Source organism: Musca domestica, unplaced genomic scaffold (assembly GCF_030504385.1).
Source record: "Musca domestica strain aabys unplaced genomic scaffold, Musca_domestica.polishedcontigs.V.1.1 186, whole genome shotgun sequence".
Taxonomy (NCBI): Eukaryota; Metazoa; Arthropoda; class Insecta; order Diptera; family Muscidae; genus Musca; species Musca domestica.
Window position 1 is genome coordinate 393,131 of NW_026712242.1, and position 24,716 is coordinate 417,846.

General features: G+C 35.8%; 2 protein-coding genes and 1 long non-coding RNA gene across 4 annotated transcripts; 1 reads left to right on the forward strand and 2 right to left on the reverse strand.

The window, feature by feature from the left end:
- The first annotated feature begins 1,011 nt into the window (after window positions 1–1,011).
- LOC109613383 (uncharacterized) lies at window positions 1,012–11,264 on the forward strand. Of its 2 annotated transcripts, none has more exons than XR_002194946.2 (4): window positions 1,012–1,116; window positions 1,165–1,325; window positions 1,387–2,535; window positions 10,918–11,264. It is a non-coding gene; the product is annotated as an uncharacterized LOC109613383 (long non-coding RNA). The 2 variants fall into 2 exon arrangements; XR_002194945.2 differs by having other exon boundaries at window positions 1,219–1,325; window positions 10,918–11,263.
- On the reverse strand, window positions 3,370–19,182 carry LOC101899075 (flagellar attachment zone protein 1). The gene is made up of 5 exons (XM_059121064.1): window positions 19,050–19,182; window positions 18,558–18,989; window positions 18,353–18,498; window positions 3,769–4,032; window positions 3,370–3,711 (listed from the first exon to the last, which is right to left on the reverse strand). The coding sequence occupies exons 1-5, from the start codon at window positions 19,096–19,098 to the stop codon at window positions 3,604–3,606; spliced, it is 999 nt and encodes a 332-aa protein (XP_058977047.1). The 5' UTR covers window positions 19,099–19,182; the 3' UTR covers window positions 3,370–3,603.
- A 3,032-nt stretch (window positions 19,183–22,214) lies between these two features.
- Window positions 22,215–23,324, reverse strand: LOC131801942 (uncharacterized). Its single transcript, XM_059121076.1, has 3 exons — window positions 23,192–23,324; window positions 22,700–23,131; window positions 22,215–22,640 (listed from the first exon to the last, which is right to left on the reverse strand). The coding sequence occupies exons 1-3, from the start codon at window positions 23,238–23,240 to the stop codon at window positions 22,477–22,479; spliced, it is 645 nt and encodes a 214-aa protein (XP_058977059.1). The 5' UTR covers window positions 23,241–23,324; the 3' UTR covers window positions 22,215–22,476.
- Window positions 23,325–24,716: the final 1,392 nt, after the last annotated feature.

The window sequence follows — 24,716 nt, forward strand, 5'->3', positions numbered from 1 at the left end:
CAGGGTATTATGTCTTTGTTCATTTGTTTGTAACAGAGACCCATAATTCCTTTTGATGATCTGCATAGAATCACATTCTGAGTCGATTTATGCATGTCCGTCCATCCGTCTGGTCGTCCGTCCGTCTGTCCATGTATTTTTGTAAACAAAGTACAGTTCGCATTTATTTCCCTATCCAGATGAAATTTGCACAAATCATTTATTTTTTGCCCAAGGACGAGCCCTATTGAAATTGGAGATAATCGGTAAAAATTTAGATATAGCTCCCATATATATCTTCGTCCGATTTGCCTTTTATTGTGCACCAAATGTGTAATATCAGCCCAAATAGTATGAAATTTTGCACGTACGATCAGATTGGACCTGAAAATAAGTATGCCAAATTTGATCGAAATCGGTTCAGATATAGCTATAGCTCCCATATATACTGTTCATCCGATTTGTTAGATTTGTTATCCACAGCTGTAATATGCACTTCGTAACACCGATATTCAGGGAAATATGTCAAATACAGCTCAGAAATATCTTTGCCAAATTTTATCGAGATCGGTTCCGATTTGGATATAGCTCCCATACATATTTTTTATCCGATTTCAAATTAATTGTGCACCAAATGGGCAATACAAGTCCGAATTTAAAAGATACAATGCTTCGGCATATTTAGTCCTTTGAACTTTAAATTATAATTATAATCATGGCGTGTATGATTGAATTCTCCCATTAAAACGTTTAATTGTTACGCGGAGCTCTACTAAATTAGCAAAGTAGTGTAGGGTAGAGTGGATTACCCGATGATGACCGTCGAAAAGGTTTGAAATATGTGAACAACTAAATACGATACAAAACAACTAACAGAATAATCTTAAAGTTTTGTCCTGTTTTCACAACCAAAGCCTATGTTTTATTATTTACTTTAAACATTTAATTTTTATTTCATCAAGTTGGCTTTGATCTCATCAAGTTAGCCCTGATTTACCATTTGTCCATTTACTTACAATCATGGTAGAAATTCCAGGTAGCAACATAGGCGAAACTCACAACAAAGTATTTATTTGAAGTATAGAATTTGGGGCAAATTGGTTTGCACCAATCAGAACATTGGATTTTTGAAACATGGTAAATTGAGTTTTTTATTAAAATTTTAAACATTTTAAATTTGCATAGAACGTGTGCGTTGTTGTGAATTTTAATTTTTCCCTGGCTCCCTAATTGCTACAGAAGATTTCGTGAACTCGATGGACTCGCAGTGCGCATAATGTTTATCCAAAATCAATCTCTAAATCGGATATAAATGAGGGATTTAAATTGGATTAAAACTTCCCCAGGTATTAACGTTTTTGATATTTTGAGATCATTGTAAAATAATTGTCTATGCCTCTGTTGTAGACTAGTTATCAATCGTATTAATGTTGTGAACTTTGATTTAGACTGTGACAAAATTATGGTCTCTCGTGCAAATTCAGATCCAATTTGGGCTAGCTACTTTCCGAATAAGGTATTTTTGGTGCAGTCACAATTTCGGCGAGCTCCCCAAAGCGAAAGTATATCACTGACGGTTCTGAGTCTATTACCTAAACATTAAAGTAAATTCTTTTGAGGATTCGAGGATGTTTGTATCTCTGGAAACAGGATATTTCTTAAAATGTGATGTTAACATAGAAGCTTGTTAGATTTAATAAATATTGAAACGGTTAACAATTCCATTAGGGCATCTATATTGAGCAAATATTCGGTTTAAAAATTTCCAATTGTGATTGTTTCCAACTGTATTGGCATTTACACACAACTAGAGCCCAAATAAAATTGTATTCCCATTGCATTCCAGTTTATTATATAAGAGATTCAAGAAGCATAATGTTAAGGGTTTTAAGCACATCTGAGAGTTCGTTTTTTGCGCCTTAGAATAATGTCAATCATGTTCACATTGGTGTAACTACTTAAAGAATATTTCTAATGTTTCACAGTCGCATTTTCAGCAGACTCATGCAGTGTTTATCGTGGTCTCATAGTGCAAATCGTTCAAACATTTTTTTATGGGCATAGGTGTGGCGAATTCAAATTACAACAATTTTTTTGACATATCAAATTGATACCAGCTGGCGTGAAAGGGTTACCTTGTAATTCTACCATGCTTACAATAAAAATAATTCATTCATTTCTAAATTTTCTTCAGAAAAATAAACCACAAACTTTTTTAAAAACTTAATTGTTGGGATTTTATTTAACCCATGAACTCAAACAACTGCTGACTCCAGACAAAGAATACCGATAGCTGTTCAAATTGGTTACATTCGACACAAGAACTATTCATGGCAACGGGCGCTACGAATGCAACATCACCAATTGAAGTTCTGCGCTGTGAAAGCAAATCGAATCACAATTCATTATGGCTGGCGTTACACAGGATTCAACAAAATGCCGCACAATTGTCGCGTCAATTGAAAGCAATATTTTGAAGGAGGCATCAGACATAAGCGTCTGAAAAAAATATTGACGAACAAGGACGAGCTCGGCGACAAAAGGCCTTTAAAATTGGTAAGGTTTATAACGACATTTAGAAGCAGCTGTGGACGCAAAGACGCCCTAGGCAAATGAAACCAATATTGTCCGTAAGTGAAGACAGCCTTGAAAAATTATTGGTATCATTTCAAATTTGGCGAAAAGCCAGAAAATATATTGCCCCATGCAATTTTATGTCTCCAACTTCAGAAAGCTAAATGGTGCGCAGTCTTTGGTGATGGAGAGTGTACCCAAGAAGTATGTCGACTGTTTGTTCGAAACATTAAATCGAAAACCAGATATTTAGTGGATACCGAAGTAACACATAAGCCCAACCCCTAGGAATTCCGCAGACTATTGACACATTGAATTGGAATGACAATACAAAACTTACTGCCATCAATACCCCACCGCGACAGCAAACCTAAAGCTGTATTGTCGGGGTATTGATCTCCATTTGTTTTTTTTTATTGTTTACAATTTTACTACTTGACACAGGCAATTATTTATTAATATTTTGCATATTCAGCACAACGTCAACGACGACTTGAATTTCGACCTATTCCAAAAATAAGTTTAGTCTGATAGGCAGAATTGACTGGATTGCAGCACACACCACCTAATTGAATATGTGGGCCTGTGTGTTGCTATTCAGTATTTTACTTTTTTTTTTACTTTTGACGGGTAGGTCTAAATGTTTGGCCTCGTTTCAGCTACTGAACAAACAGGCTTCATTTAACATAAATTAGGCCACTCTGTACGAAGTAGTGCTGATTTAAGCTTCGCTTAATGTGGAGCATTTTAATGCTGACACACGGCAATAGATATGAAATAATACAACCACCACTAATACAAACATCAAAACAGAGCTCCAATTCCACTTTTTTATTAAAATGAGCGATTGCGGTTTCTTTGGCTTAATTGCAACATTATAAACGACTTACTATCGATTGGCACTGCGGCTATAAATATGTAAAGCAATAATGGTGCGATACTATCGAACTTGATTGAGTTCAAGTTGGAGATGATGACGGTGATGGTCCGCAATGGTGTTGGTATGACATCTTGAAAGTGAAAACACCAACCAGATTTGTCCAGTGTCGACTAGGCATCGCTGCTGGTGGGTCTGGGTGCCTGAACCGTCCTCCGTAAACGTGATCGCAACAGCTCGCGACGTAGACAATTGCTTTCGGCTTGGGCCATTTGTATAAGCTGAAAGGAAAAATGTTGATTAAATTATTGAAAGATTCTGGATTAAAAGTGGCGTACACTATCCGTAAGGGCCGCTCTCTCCATTGTCTCGGGATCCATGTCGCCCGCAATAGATTCGGCCGGCGATGAAGCTATTGACGATCTGGCTGGACATCGTTCGGTATCGTCTAATTCACTGTAGCTTGGCGGAGCATCAAATTCCTCCGAATTGTCTCGTTCGTCGGGATAAAGGTTTGCTGTCGTCCTTAGTTTAAGCTTGGCTTTCTTGTAGGCAGCCAATTCGTCCTTTAGACGTTGATTTTCCATTTCGAGTATATCAATCTGAAAGAATGAAGGTGCAGATTATGAGGAGGCTTGAAATAAATATATATCTGTAAAATCGACGAGAAAATTTGAACATTAAAATATGTTGTTAGGAACCTTCTTTTTAACCTGGAAGTTAGCCATTTTTTTGCCAACCAATAAATTCGTTCTACCGAAATAAAATTAGAATTGTATCATTTCAATTATGACTGATGAACGCCCAGACGCAATGGCTGGGGCAAGAATCTTGAAATTGTGGTTGAGGGTCACTCTTGGTCCGAAGAGTTCACATAAGGCTGGGGCCGAAATTCTTACTAGAACGGTACGAAAAGTATTAAAAGGTACTAAATATAGTAGACTTTGTATTTGAGAAAACAGAAGAGCTAGAATTCTTAAATTTGGAATGAGGTTCACCGATGGAGTGTATGTTAATGTACCAAAGGGATTTTGGAAATTCGCACTATAAGTTTACGAAAAGGTAAAAAAAGATGTTAATAGGTTTGGAAATTTGTACGTATGTGTACTAAATGTGGTACAATTGAAATTTTTGACAGAACCAATAGAATTGGAATCCTGAAACTTGGAAATAAGATTACCATTGCATTGTAGGACACAGGTATGTAGATAGTTTGGGAAATTCATACTTATGTGTACGAAGTAATACGAAATTTGGTACAACTTAAATTTTGTGAGTTGGAATCCTGAAATTTATTTGGTCTGTATGGCATGGGCAGTTATGAAAATTTTTACTTATATGTAGTAAATTTGGATTTGGGCGAACCAATGGAGCTGATATCCTGAACATTGGAAATAAGATTAGTATAGAATTGGGACAAGTAAGTAGTTTTGAAATTTGTACTTATATGAACTACAATGTACTAAATTTGGAACAATTTGTATTTACAGGGTGAGATAAAGATACAAAAAAAAAACTGCAACAAAGTCAAACGCCATAATTTTTTATGTATTGGTCATCTTTGGCACGAATTATGACCTTCAAACAGCCAATGAAACCGCCACACGCTGCCCGAATGTTGTTCTGAGGGATTTTGGCCCATTTCCGGCGAGGCGCTTGCCTGAGGTGATGTACACTTTGGTATTTTTTAGTGCCAACCTTGCTTTCCAAAATACTCCAGACACAATAGTCCAACGGATTGGTATCCGGAGATTTTAGTGGGCAATGTGCGCTGGAAATGAAGCGAGGAACCTTATTTTGTAACCATTCTTGGAAGCTGCAATTCTAAAATTTGGGATGTGAGTCACTGATGGAGTGCAGAGTAGATGCTCCAAAGTGTTATTGAAAGTTCGAACTTTAGAAATTTAGAAAATGCTCTAAAACCTTTTGGTATTGTTTGAACGAATAACGATAAAACCTTGAAGCTTTGTGTGATAATTAATGTTGGGAAATAAGGGGTTGTGGAAATTTCTACTAAGTGAGGGAACTCTACTAAATGGTACTAAATTTAGAACAGTTTGGTTTAGTGTGCACGCATGAAAATTAAATTTTGTATTGGGGCACCTGTTGGGGTAGTAGGTTCGTAATAAAGAGGTGGATTTAGATATGTGTACTATAATTTTACGAAAAGTACTAAATAGTACTATATTTGGGATTGGGTAACGTTAAAGAGCTGAAAACCTGAAATTTGAAATGGATGTTGCTGTTGTCGTAAGATCCACCTACAAATATAGAGGTAGATTTGAAAATGCGTAGTATAGTTTTTTGAACTTCTAAATATGGCAACGGGGGGAACTTAAAGAGCTGAAATCCTGAAGTTTGAAATAATTGCCGCTGTTGGTGTCTATGGTTGAGAGGGATTGAGATATAGAGGTGATTTTGAGAATGTATATTAAATGTTATTAAATTTGGTATTGAGTGAATGAATAGAGATGGAATCTCGAATTTCGATATTGAGGTCTCTTTTGGTATCTGGTGTTGAGATACGGGGGTACTTTTGGAATTGCGCACTTTTTGTCGAAAAGTACTAAATGTTTCTAATTTTGGAGAGTACAAAATGCCGGGTGTGGGAATAGAGATGGAATTTAGTACGATGTATGAAGCTACGATTAGAAAATTTTGTTAAAAAAATATGTATTTGGAGTATTAAAAAGGCCTAACACAAACTCTTGGAACGAATCTAAAATTTGAAGGTGGACTTTTCGCTGATGAAGTAGCGGGCGCTTGCTAGTTTATATATACAAATTGAAATAGATCCAGTCTCCATATGTCGGCACCGCCACTACCATTTTTAGCTACACACATACCACTTCAATGGAGTTGCTGTTATACACAATGCTTTCGGTTTTGTAATCACGCAATCTTTCGAAATTTCTACACATGTATGTATCCTTCGTCTAAATGCAAGTCAAATTTAAGTGATGTATTATTGGGCTTTTTTAGTCATATTTTCTTCGCGAATCGCCTGTCATTTGACAGAAGGATACCTATTGCATAGATCCCATAATGAAGAAGCTTCAACTCGGAAAGATCAAAGGTTTTTGTTCCTCATTACAGAGGGTATAAAAAGTTCGGACCCGTCGGTAATTGAAATATGTAGTGGGAATTTAAAAAAAAAAAAGAACAATTAAAATTTTATGTAGTTTTTTAGTTGATCAAACCAAAAACTTATTCTTATGCAAGCCACACACGACGCGACCTTAGAATGACAAGGTTCTAACTTGCATTTTTCAAAATTGAGTGTTTCATTCAATATCGTCTAGAGTATCGAATAAAATTCAATCTGAACTGGTTAAGTGTATTTGAAGCATTTTTTTTTTAAATAACAAAGTTCTATCGTACCCAATTTCTGTTATCATAGACTGAACAAGGTTCTATGTTTTATATTTAGAGCCTTGTCTCATTAAAATAAGACAAATTTGTTTTATAGAACCTTGTCATTACAAATAATGGATTTGTTCGGTTCTCTTCTTGTCCGACTGCATGTTTTTATAACAACAGTTAGAACCACTTGTTTTAAATTTTAGTTTTATCGTGATTGTTGATTGAATAGAACCGTAAATTGTGCATATAGTTCGTTATAAAAAATTATAAGCAAATCATGAGTACTGGTGCCAACATCTACAAATAAGATGTGGAAAGAATGGTAAGTAACAGTTATAATGAAAGATTGTCCTGACATTAGGACATGAAATTAAATCAGGCTCAACAGATAAAGATTCTGATAATCCCGATGCAATTTTTAATTCACTGCTGGCTTCCGTGGAAAATGAATCGATTGAAAACGGGGCAGAAAATGGAAATAATACGGCGAAAAACAAAATCAAAATGAAAACCTAAGAAAAGCGTTTCCTGGTTGCTCAAAATGTCCTCATTAATGTAACACAACGATTACAAGAAACGAAAGATGTGTTATATACTTAAATATAACACATCTTTCGTATACTTAAATATAACACATCTTTCGTTTCTTGTAATCGTTGTGTTACATTTATGAGGACATTTTGAGTAGCCAGGAAACGCTTTTCTTAGGTTTTCATTTTGATTTTTTTTTTGCCGTAATATTTCCATTTTCTGCCCCATTTTCAATCGATTCATTTTCCATGGAAGCCAGCAGTGAATTAAAAATTGCATCGGGATTATCAGAATCTTTATCTGTTGAGCCTGATTTAATTTCATGTCCTAATGCCAGGACAATCTTTCATTATAACTGTTACTTACCATTGTTTCCACATCTTATTGTAGATGTTGGCACCAGTACTCATGATTTGCTTATAATTTTTTATAACGAACTATATGCACAATTTACGGTTCTATTCAATCAACAATCACGATAAAACTAAAATTTAAAACAAGACTTAACTTTTTATAGTCTTGCACAAAACGAAAAAAAAAAACAATTTCTTCCTCAGCAAACAGAGAGAGAGAGTTATTTGTGCCAGAAAAATAAATAAAGATAATGCAGGGCCATCAAGAAGAAACTTTACAATAAAATATTTTCTAACAATCAAAAATTAGAAAGCTTCATAATCAGAAGACGGACGCTAATTCAGCTAAGCCAGAGGGCAGAGGAAAGGCAAGCAGGAGCAGCCGTTTGCTAAGTGTTTCTAAAATTTATAGTTTGTATACAGATTGGTGTAAAGAGAATGACATACAACCCGCAAAAATCAACATACCGTTGGGTTTTTAACACAGAATTTTATATTGGCTTTCACGTTCCAAAAAGTGACCGATGTGACTTGTGTGAGGCGGTTGCAAACTGCAAAAAACACAATTTAGCTATAGATGAAAGTCAAATGAGTGAATACGATATACATATTGCCAATAGATGGTCTGTTCCAGTACCTGCAAGAATCTACTAGTTTTGCCATTTTCTTCGATATCATAAAGGGAAAATCGGTTATCGTAGTAAAAACTTTTACAATCTTGCAGTTCTGGAACAGACCAAAAGATTCAATGCGGAAATAAAGAGAAGAAGACAAAAATGACAATAGGCATGTCTGGTTACCCTAAAATTTGTATCAAATGTTACAATGTGTTCTGGTAGTCATCTATTAACCCGAAAGTTCTGCAAAAAGAGCGGTCGGAGAGAGAAATTTTGACAGTTCTTTCAGTGAGAGTTAGCAAATTCTTGCTGGAAAAATTTCTTCTTGCAATCACTTGCAACTCTTCTTCTTATCATTCATCGACATTCAATCAGATGTTCTCTATTGTTTGTTTATTTCTTTTTGTGCTTTCAATTTGAAAATATTTTCTGGAACAAGCAAGACTAATTGTTTTTGGAGAACAACTTTAAAAAATTTGAAAAACGTAATAATCAATATGTAATTGGAAAATAAAAGACAATTTCCAACATTTTTAGACAAACACCATTAGCAACACGTTTAAAAGATTCCGAAGAACACATCAAATCTATCTTTCTTTCATTGCTCATATTTTCATTTTATTCCTAATTTCCTTTTTATTTATAAAACTTGTAAAATTAGTGGTGCTTCCTTTCTTTTAATTCTTTGAATAGGGGTCAAATTGGTTTGTTTTGACAAAACAGCTGATTAGTTGCAAGCTTCTGCAGGAATACCTTTTCGCATTTTCCTTGCAAAAGTGAATAAAACTGGCTTACTCTCGCAGAAAAATGTTGCTGGACAAGTCCTGCAGGAAAAGTAACCAGACACACCTATTATTCCGATACTAAGCTTTGATTTGCAAATTCCCATTAACTGTCCCAGACAGGAATTAGTTCGTTTTCTATAGACGTAAGCTAAATATTTATAATCTAACAGCTAAACTCTCATTTACTAATCAAGTATATTGTGCTATATGGAATGAATCCTTATCTGGTAGAGCTGCAAATGATATTGCTAGCGCATTGAATAAAATACTAGACTGTGCGGTCGAGGAAAACATTTTGACAGAACTTAGACTGTGGAGTGATTCTGCCTCAGAACCGAAATTCACACATGTCTAAATGCTTGATGGAGTTTATGCAAGACCATAAAGACATGGATCAAATTCTAATGAAGTTCTCAGTAGCGGGACATGCATGTATCCCGGAAATAGACACTGTGACACTTCATGTATCGAGAAAGCAATGCGCAGCGCAGAAATATATTCACCTGTTGGATTAATCCGTTTATTAAAACTGGTAAAGAGAAAAGAACCTTACAAAATTATTCAAATGCTAGCCACAGATTTCAGGGACTATAGCACAGCTTCAAAGTTTTTTTAATTATAAGGAGGTGCCATTTTCAAAAGTAACCACATAAGATTTGCACAAAGTTTACCTGAAATTCAGTACAAGCTTTCCCATCGAAAATCTGCCTTGGTAACCGTAAATATAAGGATTTCGGAACGTGCTAAACGCAACTCTTAAGACATATAAGACAGTAATGCTTCCGTTTTTATAACCAGTAGGTCAAAAGTTGTGACAACAACACCAGTATTATCAGCAGAAAAAATAGAAGATTTTTAATATAACATAAGTATAAATAGATTGAAGAAAAACAACTTTTTTATTATACAAAGAAGTTAAGTTCATTTGCAATTTGCAATTTTTTCTAATTCATTTGCAATTTTTTGTAATTGATTTTTTTTTATTGCTTTGAAGGCTTGATTTATGTTTTTCTAAATAAATTTTTCATTAGAAAATGTTTTTTATTCAGAATGAGATGGTTCTAACATACCATAGCACCAGACAATTGAATATTTATTGATTTTTCAGAAGGCCAAAGTTCTAACTGCTAAACCTTAACTGCTAAAACTCGGAGTATCTGATCAAAATCGATTTTTTTCAATCAAGCATCATATAAATAACGAGAATGTAATGGTCTGTATAAAAGTTAAATTATTTTGTACCAGAAATAAAACTGTACTCAGTTCACTTAGAGCCTTGTCATTCTAAGGTCGCGACGAAGCAACTAGTTGTACAACTTGGAGAGGTTGTATTCAAGATTGTATCGTTTGTGGCCCGGTTGTACGAAGTTGTGTCTCGGTTGTACAAAAAATCAAAATTTTTTTGATATTTGGCATGTTGTACCAACCGTTAGTGGGCATGTCGCATACAATTTCATTTTGTGTTTATTTTCGAAGAGGCAACACCATTGTTTCGCACATCAAAACAACACGAAATCCAATCAATGAAAATATAAAAAATAAAAATATATATAAAACGGAATTTCAGCAATTAATAATGAATAAAGGCTATTAAGTAAATTATAGAGCACGAAATTATTTCCCGTCTCATCTTAACTCAAATGAACTCTTCGTAAAGTGAAGTTGTACAAAGAGGTTGTATACAAAGTTGTATCGATTGTGGCCGAAGCATACAACTTGACAACCCTCCAGGTTGTACCAACGGTTGTATCGTGTGTGGCTTGCATAAAAGCTCGATTCAAATGTTTTTGTTCTAATTTGTGTATTTTTATAAAAACATGTTTTTTTTTTAATTTCAGATTTTGCTGCTTTGATACGTCAGTGTTTCCATAACCATCATTTTGTTAATTTTTTATGTAATGTCATTAGAAGGCAACACCAACAAATTTAAAATTTATCAAAAAATTGTCAAATAAAATAGATGAATGTCCAGAAAACATTTGTAGAATGTGGTCCTTTCAAACAATTCACATTTCACATCACACACGGCATTTTGGCAACCTCTTTGTACAACTTCACTTTTCGTAGAGTTTATTTGAATTATTTATTTGAGTTTAAGATGATACCGGAAATCATTTCATGCTCTATAATTGACTAAATAGCTTTTATTTATACAGGGTGAGATGAAAAAACTGCAACCAACTTCATACTGCTGTCATTTCTAAGCAACTCGTCCGACAGCTGTTAATATTATTCCAGTTACAGCTCATTATATTATTTACATGCGCACAAATGCATTTTGGCGAGAATTTTCCAGAAAAATAGTTATTCGTGATGGAATTCAAGCGTGATATTGTGATTTCTTTATATTTGGCTGGAAAACCACAAGTGGCTATCGTTAGGGCACTCTAGCATTTAAATGCGAATAAATCTTTTGTGTCTCGTACTATCGCTCGTTATCATGATACTGGTAGCGTAGCCCGACGTCAAGGAAGTGGACGGAAGAAAACAGCAACATCAGCAGAAATGGTTCAAAAAGTAAAGAAGCGACTTGATCTAAGCCCGTAGTGGCCGAAAAATGGCTCCTGAACTGAATATATCGCAATATTCCATTCGGCAAATATTGAAAAATGAGCTCGGGGTAAAGCCATTAAAATTCCAAAAAGTGCAAGAATTTACACCGCAACAGAAAGAAAATAGACTGAAAAGAGCTAAAGAGTTGCTTCACTTAGCCGAAAGTGGTGAACTGCCGAATTTGGGTTTCTCCGATGTTTGTCAACAAACAAAATGATCGTGTTTACTTGCCAAAGAGGTCAGCTGAAAAAGTGCACCTTCGGTTGGCCACCAGAACTCAAGCGCCGGCCATGGTGATGGGTCGCCATAACATAACAGCCGATGGTCGCTCTCCGCTCGTATTAATCGACCGTGGCATCAGAGTAAATACCCATTAACTTAACGGCAGTTAGGACAATAATGCTACTCTTTTACTCTCAAAGACTCAACACGTATGCAAAAATACCTATATTGCAAGTCAATACCTACTCAATTTCTTGTTGTAACATACCTTCTAACATATTGCCTTACCAAAATAGTAGTTAAGTTCTAGACAATGTAATGATTTAACTTATGCTTAGCTGGTCATAGACATGATAATGCATCTTTTTATTCTGTTGATAATGCATCTTTCTAATTTCATCTAGGTCCGGCTATCAATACGACCTGCACTTTGTTTACAGAAATACAGGGACACAATATGTTTCTATACAGATCATGAAGAGGAACTACGATTAAGTTCGGCCGGACCGAATATACAATACCTTCCACCATTAGAAATTTATTTTTAATAATTGAATATGAACTAGAACGTATCCCACTTTAAACCGCAAATTCCAGCGAGATCGGTTGGAGAATACAGTTAAAGTTTTCAAACAACCATAAAGTGGGTAGAACTGTTGTAAACATCCCATGCCAAAAGGACACCGATATAGACAATTTTCTACTACAAGGATTGTTATCTGTTCCGATATTTTTGAATACCACATTTGAAACTATTCCGTAGAAAAATTTGGCAAGATGGAAAACATGACCAATACATAAAAAGTACTTGAAATCGGAGTTATCCTTAGGAGACTATTCCGAAAAGTAAGCAGATATGACCCAATGAATCTGGATGCAATCCTAAGATCTCTATCAAACGTCATAGCTCTATCTTAAATATTGTGAAATAGAAGTCATCAAATTATGGGGGTTCCTTTGCACATTGTCAAAACTATATAAGAGCCGTATGAACATGTGCCCTAAGAATGCAGAATTTCTTTGGGGGTTTTGATCTAAAACAAGAGTACTATGAAGTCAACTTGACATCTTCCACAACTCAAACTTACCATTGTACGAGGGCAGTTCGAATACTCCTTAGCCTAGCACAAAAGGGCGGTATAAACAGAAAAAAGTTAAGTATGTTGGAAACTTCCATCTCTGTTATGAACACATGTTAAATTTTGTTTCGCTCTGGCAACTCCTTCATATAGAAACAAGTGTTCAAAAAAGACACATCCGCAATTTGTTTACAATGGAAAAATTAGAAATGCGTGCTGTAATTAAATATTTACATAAAGATGCTTTATCGGGGCGCGAAATTCATAATGATATGGTGTATGTGCTCCTTCATATGCAACAGTAAACCAGTAAAGAAAGTCCTAAAGTCGGGCTGGGCCGACTTTATGAAACCCTACACCACTTTGCAAATTTAGTAGAGCTCCGCATAACAATTAAAAGATTTTTTTGGGAGAATTAAATCATACACGCTATGATTATAATTATTATCTAAAGTTCAAAGGAGTTAAAATGCCGAAGCATTTGTATCTTTTAAATTCGGACTTGTATTGCCCATTTGATGCAAAATTAATTTGAAATCAAATATTGATATATATGGGAGCTATATCCAAATCTGAACCGATCTATTTGATATATTTCCCTGAATATCGTTGAATATTACGACTGTGGGTAACAAATACAACAAATCGGATGAACAATATATATGGGAGCTATAGCTATATCTGAGCCGATCTTTACCAAATTTGGCATGCTAGCTTCTAGACTCAATTGAGTCGCATGTGCCAAATTACATCCCATTTGGGAAAATATTAGACGTTTGGTGCACAATAAAGGGTTAATCGGACGAAGATATATATGGGAGCTATATCTAAATTTTTACCGATTATCTCCAATTTCAATAGGGTTCGTCCTTGGGCCAAACAAATGTTGTTTGGAAAATTTCATCTCAATCGGATAATAAATGCGACCTGCATTTTGTTCACAAGAATGCATGGACAGACGGACGGACAGACGGACTGACATGCATAAATCAACTCAGAAAGTGATTCTATGGAGATCCTCCATGTTACAAACAAATCCACAAAGACATAATACCCTTACCACTATGTGGTGTAGGGTATAAATACAGGGTTGCCCATATTCGACGGACCCATCTGGCAATGCCATAGCTTTTGACAGAGATGTCACATCGCTTAATGACATACCGCGTTTGAAGCGTCAGTCCAAGCAGATTTTTACCATGAACCAATACACGCCACGCGAGCGCTCTGAAATAGTTGAAATTTACATTCAACAGAAGAAGTCAATTGTGAAAACTCAACGTGCCTTTAAAACATTAAAAAATGTGAGAAGTGCGCCTTCTAAGAACACCATTAAGCGTTTATACGAACAATTTTCGACTGGTAAGGCTCTTTCTAATCCGAAGAGACCATATTAAAGTCGACCAAGGTGATCGGCCGAGAATATCGCTGCCGTACGAGCCAGTGTTGAGAGGTCCCCAAGAACATCCCAAAAACGCCGTTCTCAGCAGTTGGGCATGGCTCGGTCCACTTTACAACGGATTATTCGCATTGATTTGCATTTGTTCCCGTACAAAATTCAATTGACGCAAAGAATGTTGCCTGCGGATAAGCCTTGTCGATTGGAATGGGCGCAAAGGTCCGTCGAATATGGGCAACCCTGTATTGGTTTGCTGAATTTAAACGTGGTCGTACAAGAATTGAATATGAACCACGTAGTGGACGTCCAAAAACAACAACAAAGCTAGGATTGCAGCCAAAGTACATGATATGGTATTAAATGATCGACGAATAAAAGTGCCTGAAATTGCTAATACTCGTATCATGGGCATCTCATATGATTGAGTCCATTTAATTTAGCATGAAGAACTACAGATGAAAAAGATTTCTGCAAGATGGGTGCCGCATTTAATAACAGTCGATCAAAAACGCATAACAATGAACATGTCTCAAGCTTGTTTGGATCGATTTAAGCGAAATAAAGTGGATTTTAGGCGCCGTTTCATAAATGTTGATGAGACATGGAACCTGGATGGATCATGGATCTCGACTTACAAAACAAAAAAAAATAATAATTCTCCATCAAGACAACGCACCAGCTCGCAAGAGTGTTTTAACAAAGGCTAAAATCAACGAATTACGAGATGCTTGACCACCCACCTTATTCTTCTGATTTAGTTCCCCGTGACTTTTACTTGTTCCCAAATCTAAAAAAAATCCTTGCTGGCAAGGGTTTTACCTCAAATAAAGATGTAATTACAGTTGTAAACCAGCATTGGGAGTTTTAGGAGATTATATTGAAAAATAATAATAATTTTGAAAAACTGACTATTCTCTTTCATTGATAGGCTAAGAAGATTCCGAACCGCCCTCGTACAGTGAAATTATAAGAAATTTTGCACCGAATTGGATAAAAGGGCAAACATTTTCAGAAATAAACAAGGTTTTTTTATTAACAAAGATTGATTATATTTTTCCACGGTACATATTGAATATAAAAAATTCTTTTGTCCCGAAACACATATTGAAATTCGATCTAGAGTAATACGTTTAAAGTCTAAAGAAAAATGTTGACTTGGATTGGATACATGTTAAATTAACAGTAAAAAGCAAGGTCATAATTTTCAATTGTAGTACATACATTTTTGAGTGTATTTTTCGTAAAAGGTATGTTCCTAAATATATGGTTTATTCTGAGATTTATAGTGCAATTTTGTGTAAAATATTTCTTTTTTTGGCACCTATCGCCTGGAATTTAATTTTAAACTGATTTTAAATTGATGTAAATATTTTTTGATATAAAGTGGAAACAGAGAATTTGATTAAATAAGGATGACGCCAATCCTTGCAAAATGATGCTTTATTGGAGATTTTTGTACAAACTCCCACAATGTACGGTTTTACCTCTAAAATGTATTTTTAACACATATGAATTCTTGACGTTTATGTAAGATTTAAACTTTTGACGTCTTCTAAGACCTATGGTAGATAGTTGAAATCTTAATCCGAAAGTTTGGAATAAGAAATTTCCCCCTCTATTTTGGTTATTTTTCGATGTAAACATTCAAATCTTCTTCACCGTAATTATTGAAAATAATATCATTTGAACAAAAATGTGTATACCCTACACACACCACACTGTGGTCGTGGTATTATTTCCGAGTGCATTTGTTTGTAACATGGAGAAGGAAACGGGATAGACCCATAGTTACCGTTGGCATAACTTTCTGAGACGAATTATGGATGTCCGTACGTCAATTGCGATGATATTGATGATAATCGGTGCGATTTTAGATATAGCTTCGGCTGCGATATATACATATTTTTTTAACAAGATCCTTCTCGAAATCCTATAGCAATGTTATTTGGTATGAGGGATAAATATGCCTTTGTCAAACTTGGTGAAAATCAATTCAGAATTAGATATAACTCCCATAGGGTAAGTGCGCCTAAGGTCGGCATGTCCCAGTAGTCGGCAGTTTTGAAATTAAAACTTAAATAACTAAGAATAGAATTGACCAAATAATGAAATAATTGCAAAAAAACGCCAACAGTGTTCTCTGCACTCTTTCTGTAAAAAAAAAACAATGAGCTCCGATCATTTATTACGAGAGAATAACGGTTTTCGTCAGTGAGTGTCTTCCAACGCGTGCGATAGTGCTTGTTTGTAAAGAAAAAATTAGTGGTGGTGTCAACTTAAAAATCGATTTAAGTAAATTAAATTTAATACTTTTGGAATCAGAAATATTTTATTAAAGTAAATAACAGTCTGAAGATCATTTTATAACTTAAAAAAATTACAAATTATTATTATTTAATGCCGACATTAGGAACAGAAAAAAAGAGATTTGCCAGTAGTCGGCAGGGGGTGCCGATTACTAGAAAAATATAATTTTTGACCCATTTTACCAAAACTTGAGAAAACTATTAAAAAATTATCCAAAAACTACACAAATAAAAAAATATTTTTGTGTCGGCTGTTGTTTTTATTTGTGCTTTCTGACCAACTTTTCTGAGTTAAGTAGGTTTTATAAATCAGCTATTTGACGTTTTAGATAGCGGTGGCATTTTTGAAGAAAGGAAAGAGATCAATTCACAAATTTCAAATATAAGAAAGGTACTTTTTTCTTTTTTATTTAATCTCATTTTTATTTTAACTGAAAATCCATACTATTCTTGATTTTCCACCTATATTTGGTTTCGAATGATAATTAAATAAAACACTATTTAAAAACGAAATTAATTAATTGAACTGTGAATTAGTAATATAGCATTGTTTTATACTATTAGAAATAAAAAAATACAAAATAATACATTTTTTTACTGAAATACTATATGCCGACTACTGGCAAATAGACATGCCGAGCATTAGAAAATGATGCCGACTACTGGCAAAAAACTACGATTTTAGTAAAATTGCAAATTTTGCCAATTTAATAAAAACAAATTCAATTGTTGTTTATTATTTCGAAAACTAAACAAAATTTGGAATCTGAACAACTTTATTTTTCTGCAATTGAAAGATTTCACTCAGAATGTTGAAAGATTGAAACATTGAAAATTCTAAAAATGCCGACTACTGGTACACTTACCCTATATTAATTCCCTCTAAATTCAAATTATAACTGCTCTAAAGCCATGATACGCATTCAAATGAGGTTCATAGTTGGTATTATCTATTAGCTCTACTAAATATGCATAGTGATTTAGGGTATCATATAGTCGGCCCACCCAACTTTTGACCTTTCCCTATTTTTTATATTAAAGAACAGTAGACGAGATTAATGTCCACTTTTGGTTTTTTCGTGCTCTGTCCCAAACGAAAAATACAATTAATGACAAGTAAAAAAGGAATTAAGTTCTCGGCTGGACGAACTTTTGATACCCTCCACCATTAGGGGAAAAATATTTTTTTCTTAGGAAAAATGTCAAATTATAAAAATATATAATCCAATTAGATCCATTATTGCATGATGAATATTGTTTATTAAGACTACCGTTTAATATTAGAAACAGGTCCATGAAAATGTCTGGCCGAATGCATAGAGATGAGGTAATACGCGAACTTAGACATGAGGTAATACGTGAACTTAAGGGAAGAAAATTCCACAGAAAAATGGACCAAAATTGACAAATATCTGGGGGGTAGTTTTAAATTCGTAGGCCTATTTACACAATTGTTTCACATATCGAATTCTAGACAAAAATGTGGCTATAATTATTTAAATACCGAATATCGGGGGCTATACGATATCGTAGACCCATCTTCGAATTGGACCTGCCTACTGGCAAAAGACTAATCTGTTTTTATGTGTTGTATTTCTTAATTCTTTTCGACTTTAGCGTGATTACAACAGACGGCCAGGGCTAAATCGCCTTAGAATTTTACGCTGATTAAGAGTATATATATACTTGGTAGGGTCTACAATTTAATACTCACACTTTCTAACTCAAATTCTAGTTCGTCGATTATATCGCGGGCCTCATCCAGTTCGTTTTGCAGCTTTGCAACATGCTCCTGCAAATTGGCAACTGTCGCATTATTCTCCTTCGGTGAAGCTCTCTTTGCCGATTTTATATTTTGTTCTAGAAAATATCGAAGGTTATTGGAATCTCGCACACCCGTAGATAGCCTAATGAAATACCCTTGTCCTTTTGGACTATTGCCGACTTAATGACTAATCCGTTTAGTGTTTTCTGCCGATTGAAGACATCTTCGAGTGCCTTGCAACGTTGGACTTTGGCCACAAATGCCGCATGCAGCTGGTTGTATTTGCGTTTTATTTTCTCAAGTTGTTCGAACAGATTGTCACGTTCATTTTCCATTTGGAATGCCTTCAGTCTCGTCTCCACATTCACGATAGATTTCGATTTATCGTCATTGGTCAAACGCTGGAGATCTTGTCGCAGCTGAGCATTTTCATCGACCAAAAGGGCTCGTTCGCTTTCCAGTTGGAGCGTCTTCATTTTCAGCTCCGCATTGAGGGTCGATTTTGATCGCTCCTCGTCAGCTAAACGCTGCAGTTCCCGTCGCAATTGTGCATTTTCCTCAATCAGACGTTCATTTTGGGCATTGGCTGAAAAGAGAGCAGATTTCTTGAAGAAGCAAATTTAAAGACTACAATATTCGAAGTTACCTGCATTTAATTCGGTTTGTAAGAAATTCAATTCGGATGACCTTTCCATTGGATGGGGGTTTGAGTGAGCAACGCTGTATTCTATGTTTCAACAAATCTACTACTTCGCCGCAAGGTTCAAGAAACAAATGACAAAAAGAGTTAAGCATTAATATTAAATAACAACAACAATCGAACGAGCGAAGATATGACTGTTGGCCAGCTATTTAATAAAGTAGTCTAATTAACAAAAACAACGCAAACCTGCTATATTACACATTGACGTGGAGAATTTTAGTAAGTCCCATTTGAATGGTACCAGCGAATCAAATATCGAAATGAAATACAGATAAGACTTTGTTTGTTTATTGATCATTCATGCGTTGTTCAAGTTTCAGATATTTTTATACCCTCCACCATTCTATGGAGGGTACATATTAACTTTGTCATTTCGTTTGTAACTCCTCGTAATACTCATATCAGGCCCAACAACGTATATATATTCTTGATCAGCGTAAAATTCTAAGTCGATTTAGCAATGTCCGCCTGTCTGTCTGTTGTAATCACGCTATCTTTCGAACGAATTGAGATTGAAGGCTACAATTTTGCATACATGTTTATTTTGCCAGTATGTAGGTTAAGTTCGTAAATGAGTCATGTAGGTCCACGTTTTCATATAGGCCCCATATAACGGTACCTCCCGATATTCGGCATTTTGAAGATGCTACATTATACCCGTTTATAATATGGTATTGGTTTATAACAAACAATGCCTATGTAGGTCCACGTCGTTAGACCCCAATATAACGGCTATGTTCGGTATTTTTAAGATTTTAACAAAAATTTTACGGGTTTTATTTTTTGAAAATTTCCAAATTCGTTCCAAATGGTGGAGGGAATTCAAAGTTCGGCCCGGCCGAACTTACTGCTTTTCAACATGTTATATGTGAGTGCGTACAACCACGTACATGCATGCATTCAATACACACTAAATTACCATCTACCTACCCAGCGAACCAAATGTCGTATGTCCGACACTCCCGCTCAAAGTCTGAAGTTTTGTCCAGCGTATGTCCGAATGTTAAGAGATTTTATTCGTTTTGTTGCATTTTTTTCTCTTCTGCATTTGTCGTAAGCAAGTGAAAAAGAGACAAGTAAAACTATGTAAAGTGGTTTCTCGTCGGCTGAGGTAAGCTCAGCTGTTGCCAGGGTAAGATTAGATTTCTCCCATTTAATTATTAGTACTAAATTTCAATCTACTCGGGTTGAAATACGATAAGATATGGAATGGATGGAATATATGATGACGAATGGACTCCGGAGATGTTTGGAAATTCAAAGTAGTGTTGTTCAATTCATGATCGGGAATTCACAATGGATACTCTGGTGGTTGCTGTGAAGTGTGATTAGCCGAGGATCCGGGGGTGATCGGGTACTTGTGAATGACTATCGGATGGTGATTGGTGATGCTACGGTGACGCTGGCGTTGACGATTTGAAAGTAATCGAGAACTTGTAGTCGTCTGTTGTCGACAGTTTGACTGTTGTCAGGAATTACGATGTTTGTGTTCGGGTGATGCGGGATGTTGATGATTTGAAGGTTATCAGGAACTTCATTAGGTTGACGAGCGACGAAAGATCGAGGTAGGCGATGTAGGTGGTTGGGATATTGATTTGCAGGTCTTCGGAGACGTGGACTCGGGTTATTAACAATAGAGAACGGCGGTTCACTGTGGAGGTACCTGGGAAGAAGATGTCTAGGTTTTCTAAGATATATCGGGATACGTTCGGTTTCAACAGCACTTTGAGAGTAGATTCGACCACACATGGCTAGGTCTTTGTAGATAGATAGAGACTCATTTGGGATCGGCAGCTCGTTGCGGGTAGGTTCGGCAACCGATGTCTAGATCTTTGTAGATGGATCGGAATTCGTTAGGGATTTGCAGTTCACTGTGGGAATGTACGGGTTTAGCTAGCGCTACGTTTTATACCCAGCAAGCATTTGGAAGTGAGTCAGTTACTCCCTTTTTAAGATGCCACTTCTGCGACGCTTCTAATCCTAATAAATGCGATAGTATGCACATTTACAATAACAAAACTACTGTTGTCTACTTTCTATCGTCACGTAGTTACTACTTAGTGGCGCAAGAAAATTAAAAGAAGGTGTCTCGTGTGCAGACACTATCTAGTGACTGCCATCGGATAAAACAGTGATAGCTTGCCATCATTTACGAATTGAATATAAATAAGACTTTATTCTAATACACTGTGGTACAGTGGTAAGCATGCCGGCTTTGCTCTCTGAACACGTCTGTTCGATTCCCAATCCAGACATAACATTTTTAAAACGAAAAAAAATGTTTGAGTATTTCACCTAATAAGTAAGAGTTCTATCCAAATGAACATTGGAAAAAGTAACAATAACAATAAAAAATAAATGCTTAAGTCTGAAGTAAAAAGAAAATTGTTTTTTTTTCTCTTCCAATAACTAACGAGGAAGTGACTTCCACGATTATTAGAAAACTATCGCGGGCGTGGTTCATCTCTTCACGAAGGATGCTCCTTCCGGGATGAGAAAGCGATATCAAACGCGATGATTTATATCGCTGGTACACTTACCCTATATTAATTCCCTCTAAATTCAAATTATAACTGCTCTAAAGCCATGATACGCATTCAAATGAGGTTCATAGTTGGTATTATCTATTAGCTCTACTAAATATGCATAGTGATTTAGGGTATCATATAGTCGGCCCACCCAACTTTTGACCTTTCCCTATTTTTTATATTAAAGAACAGTAGACGAGATTAATGTCCACTTTTGGTTTTTTCGTGCTCTGTCCCAAACGAAAAATACAATTAATGACAAGTAAAAAAGGAATTAAGTTCTCGGCTGGACGAACTTTTGATACCCTCCACCATTAGGGGAAAAATATTTTTTTCTTAGGAAAAATGTCAAATTATAAAAATATATAATCCAATTAGATCCATTATTGCATGATGAATATTGTTTATTAAGACTACCGTTTAATATTAGAAACAGGTCCATGAAAATGTCTGGCCGAATGCATAGAGATGAGGTAATACGCGAACTTAGACATGAGGTAATACGTGAACTTAAGGGAAGAAAATTCCACAGAAAAATGGACCAAAATTGACAAATATCTGGGGGGTAGTTTTAAATTCGTAGGCCTATTTACACAATTGTTTCACATATCGAATTCTAGACAAAAATGTGGCTATAATTATTTAAATACCGAATATCGGGGGCTATACGATATCGTAGACCCATCTTCGAATTGGACCTGCCTACTGGCAAAAGACTAATCTGTTTTTATGTGTTGTATTTCTTAATTCTTTTCGACTTTAGCGTGATTACAACAGACGGCCAGGGCTAAATCGCCTTAGAATTTTACGCTGATTAAGAGTATATATATACTTGGTAGGGTCTACAATTTAATACTCACACTTTCTAACTCAAATTCTAGTTCGTCGATTATATCGCGGGCCTCATCCAGTTCGTTTTGCAGCTTTGCAACATGCTCCTGCAAATTGGCAACTGTCGCATTATTCTCCTTCGGTGAAGCTCTCTTTGCCGATTTTATATTTTGTTCTAGAAAATATCGAAGGTTATTGGAATCTCGCACACCCGTAGATAGCCTAATGAAATACCCTTGTCCTTTTGGACTATTGCCGACTTAATGACTAATCCGTTTAGTGTTTTCTGCCGATTGAAGACATCTTCGAGTGCCTTGCAACGTTGGACTTTGGCCACAAATGCCGCATGCAGCTGGTTGTATTTGCGTTTTATTTTCTCAAGTTGTTCGAACAGATTGTCACGTTCATTTTCCATTTGGAATGCCTTCAGTCTCGTCTCCACATTCACGATAGATTTCGATTTATCGTCATTGGTCAAACGCTGGAGATCTTGTCGCAGCTGAGCATTTTCATCGACCAAAAGGGCTCGTTCGCTTTCCAGTTGGAGCGTCTTCATTTTCAGCTCCGCATTGAGGGTCGATTTTGATCGCTCCTCGTCAGCTAAACGCTGCAGTTCCCGTCGCAATTGTGCATTTTCCTCAATCAGACGTTCATTTTGGGCATTGGCTGAAAAGAGAGCAGATTTCTTGAAGAAGCAAATTTAAAGACTACAATATTCGAAGTTACCTGCATTTAATTCGGTTTGTAAGAAATTCAATTCGGATGACCTTTCCATTGGATGGGGGTTTGAGTGAGCAACGCTGTATTCTATGTTTCAACAAATCTACTACTTCGCCGCAAGGTTCAAGAAACAAATGACAAAAAGAGTTAAGCATTAATATTAAATAACAACAACAATCGAACGAGCGAAGATATGACTGTTGGCCAGCTATTTAATAAAGTAGTCTAATTAACAAAAACAACGCAAACCTGCTATATTACACATTGACGTGGAGAATTTTAGTAAGTCCCATTTGAATGGTACCAGCGAATCAAATATCGAAATGAAATACAGATAAGACTTTGTTTGTTTATTGATCATTCATGCGTTGTTCAAGTTTCAGATATTTTTATACCCTCCACCATTCTATGGAGGGTACATATTAACTTTGTCATTTCGTTTGTAACTCCTCGTAATACTCATATCAGGCCCAACAACGTATATATATTCTTGATCAGCGTAAAATTCTAAGTCGATTTAGCAATGTCCGCCTGTCTGTCTGTTGTAATCACGCTATCTTTCGAACGAATTGAGATTGAAGGCTACAATTTTGCATACATGGTTATTTTGCCAGTATGTAGGTTAAGTTCGTAAATGAGTCATGTAGGTCCACGTTTTCATATAGGCCCCATATAACGGTACCTCCCGATATTCGGCATTTTGAAGATGCTACATTATACCCGTTTATAATATGGTATTGGTTTATAACAAACAATGCCTATGTAGGTCCACGTCGTTAGACCCCAATATAACGGCTATGTTCGGTATTTTTAAGATTTTAACAAAAATTTTACGGGTTTTTATTTTTTGAAAATTTCCAAATTCGTTCCAAATGGTGGAGGGAATTCAAAGTTCGGCCCGGCCGAACTTACTGCTTTTCAACATGTTATATGTGAGTGCGTACAACCACGTACATGCATGCATTCAATACACACTAAATTACCATCTACCTACCCAGCGAACCAAATGTCGTATGTCCGACACTCCCGCTCAAAGTCTGAAGTTTTGTCCAGCGTATGTCCGAATGTTAAGAGATTTTATTCGTTTTGTTGCATTTTTTTCTCTTCTGCATTTGTCGTAAGCAAGTGAAAAAGAGACAAGTAAAACTATGTAAAGTGGTTTCTCGTCGGCTGAGGTAAGCTCAGCTGTTGCCAGGGTAAGATTAGATTTCTCCCATTTAATTATTAGTACTAAATTTCAATCTACTCGGGTTGAAATACGATAAGATATGGAATGGATGGAATATATGATGACGAATGGACTCCGGAGATGTTTGGAAATTCAAAGTAGTGTTGTTCAATTCATGATCGGGAATTCACAATGGATACTCTGGTGGTTGCTGTGAAGTGTGATTAGCCGAGGATCCGGGGGTGATCGGGTACTTGTGAATGACTATCGGATGGTGATTGGTGATGCTACGGTGACGCTGGCGTTGACGATTTGAAAGTAATCGAGAACTTGTAGTCGTCTGTTGTCGACAGTTTGACTGTT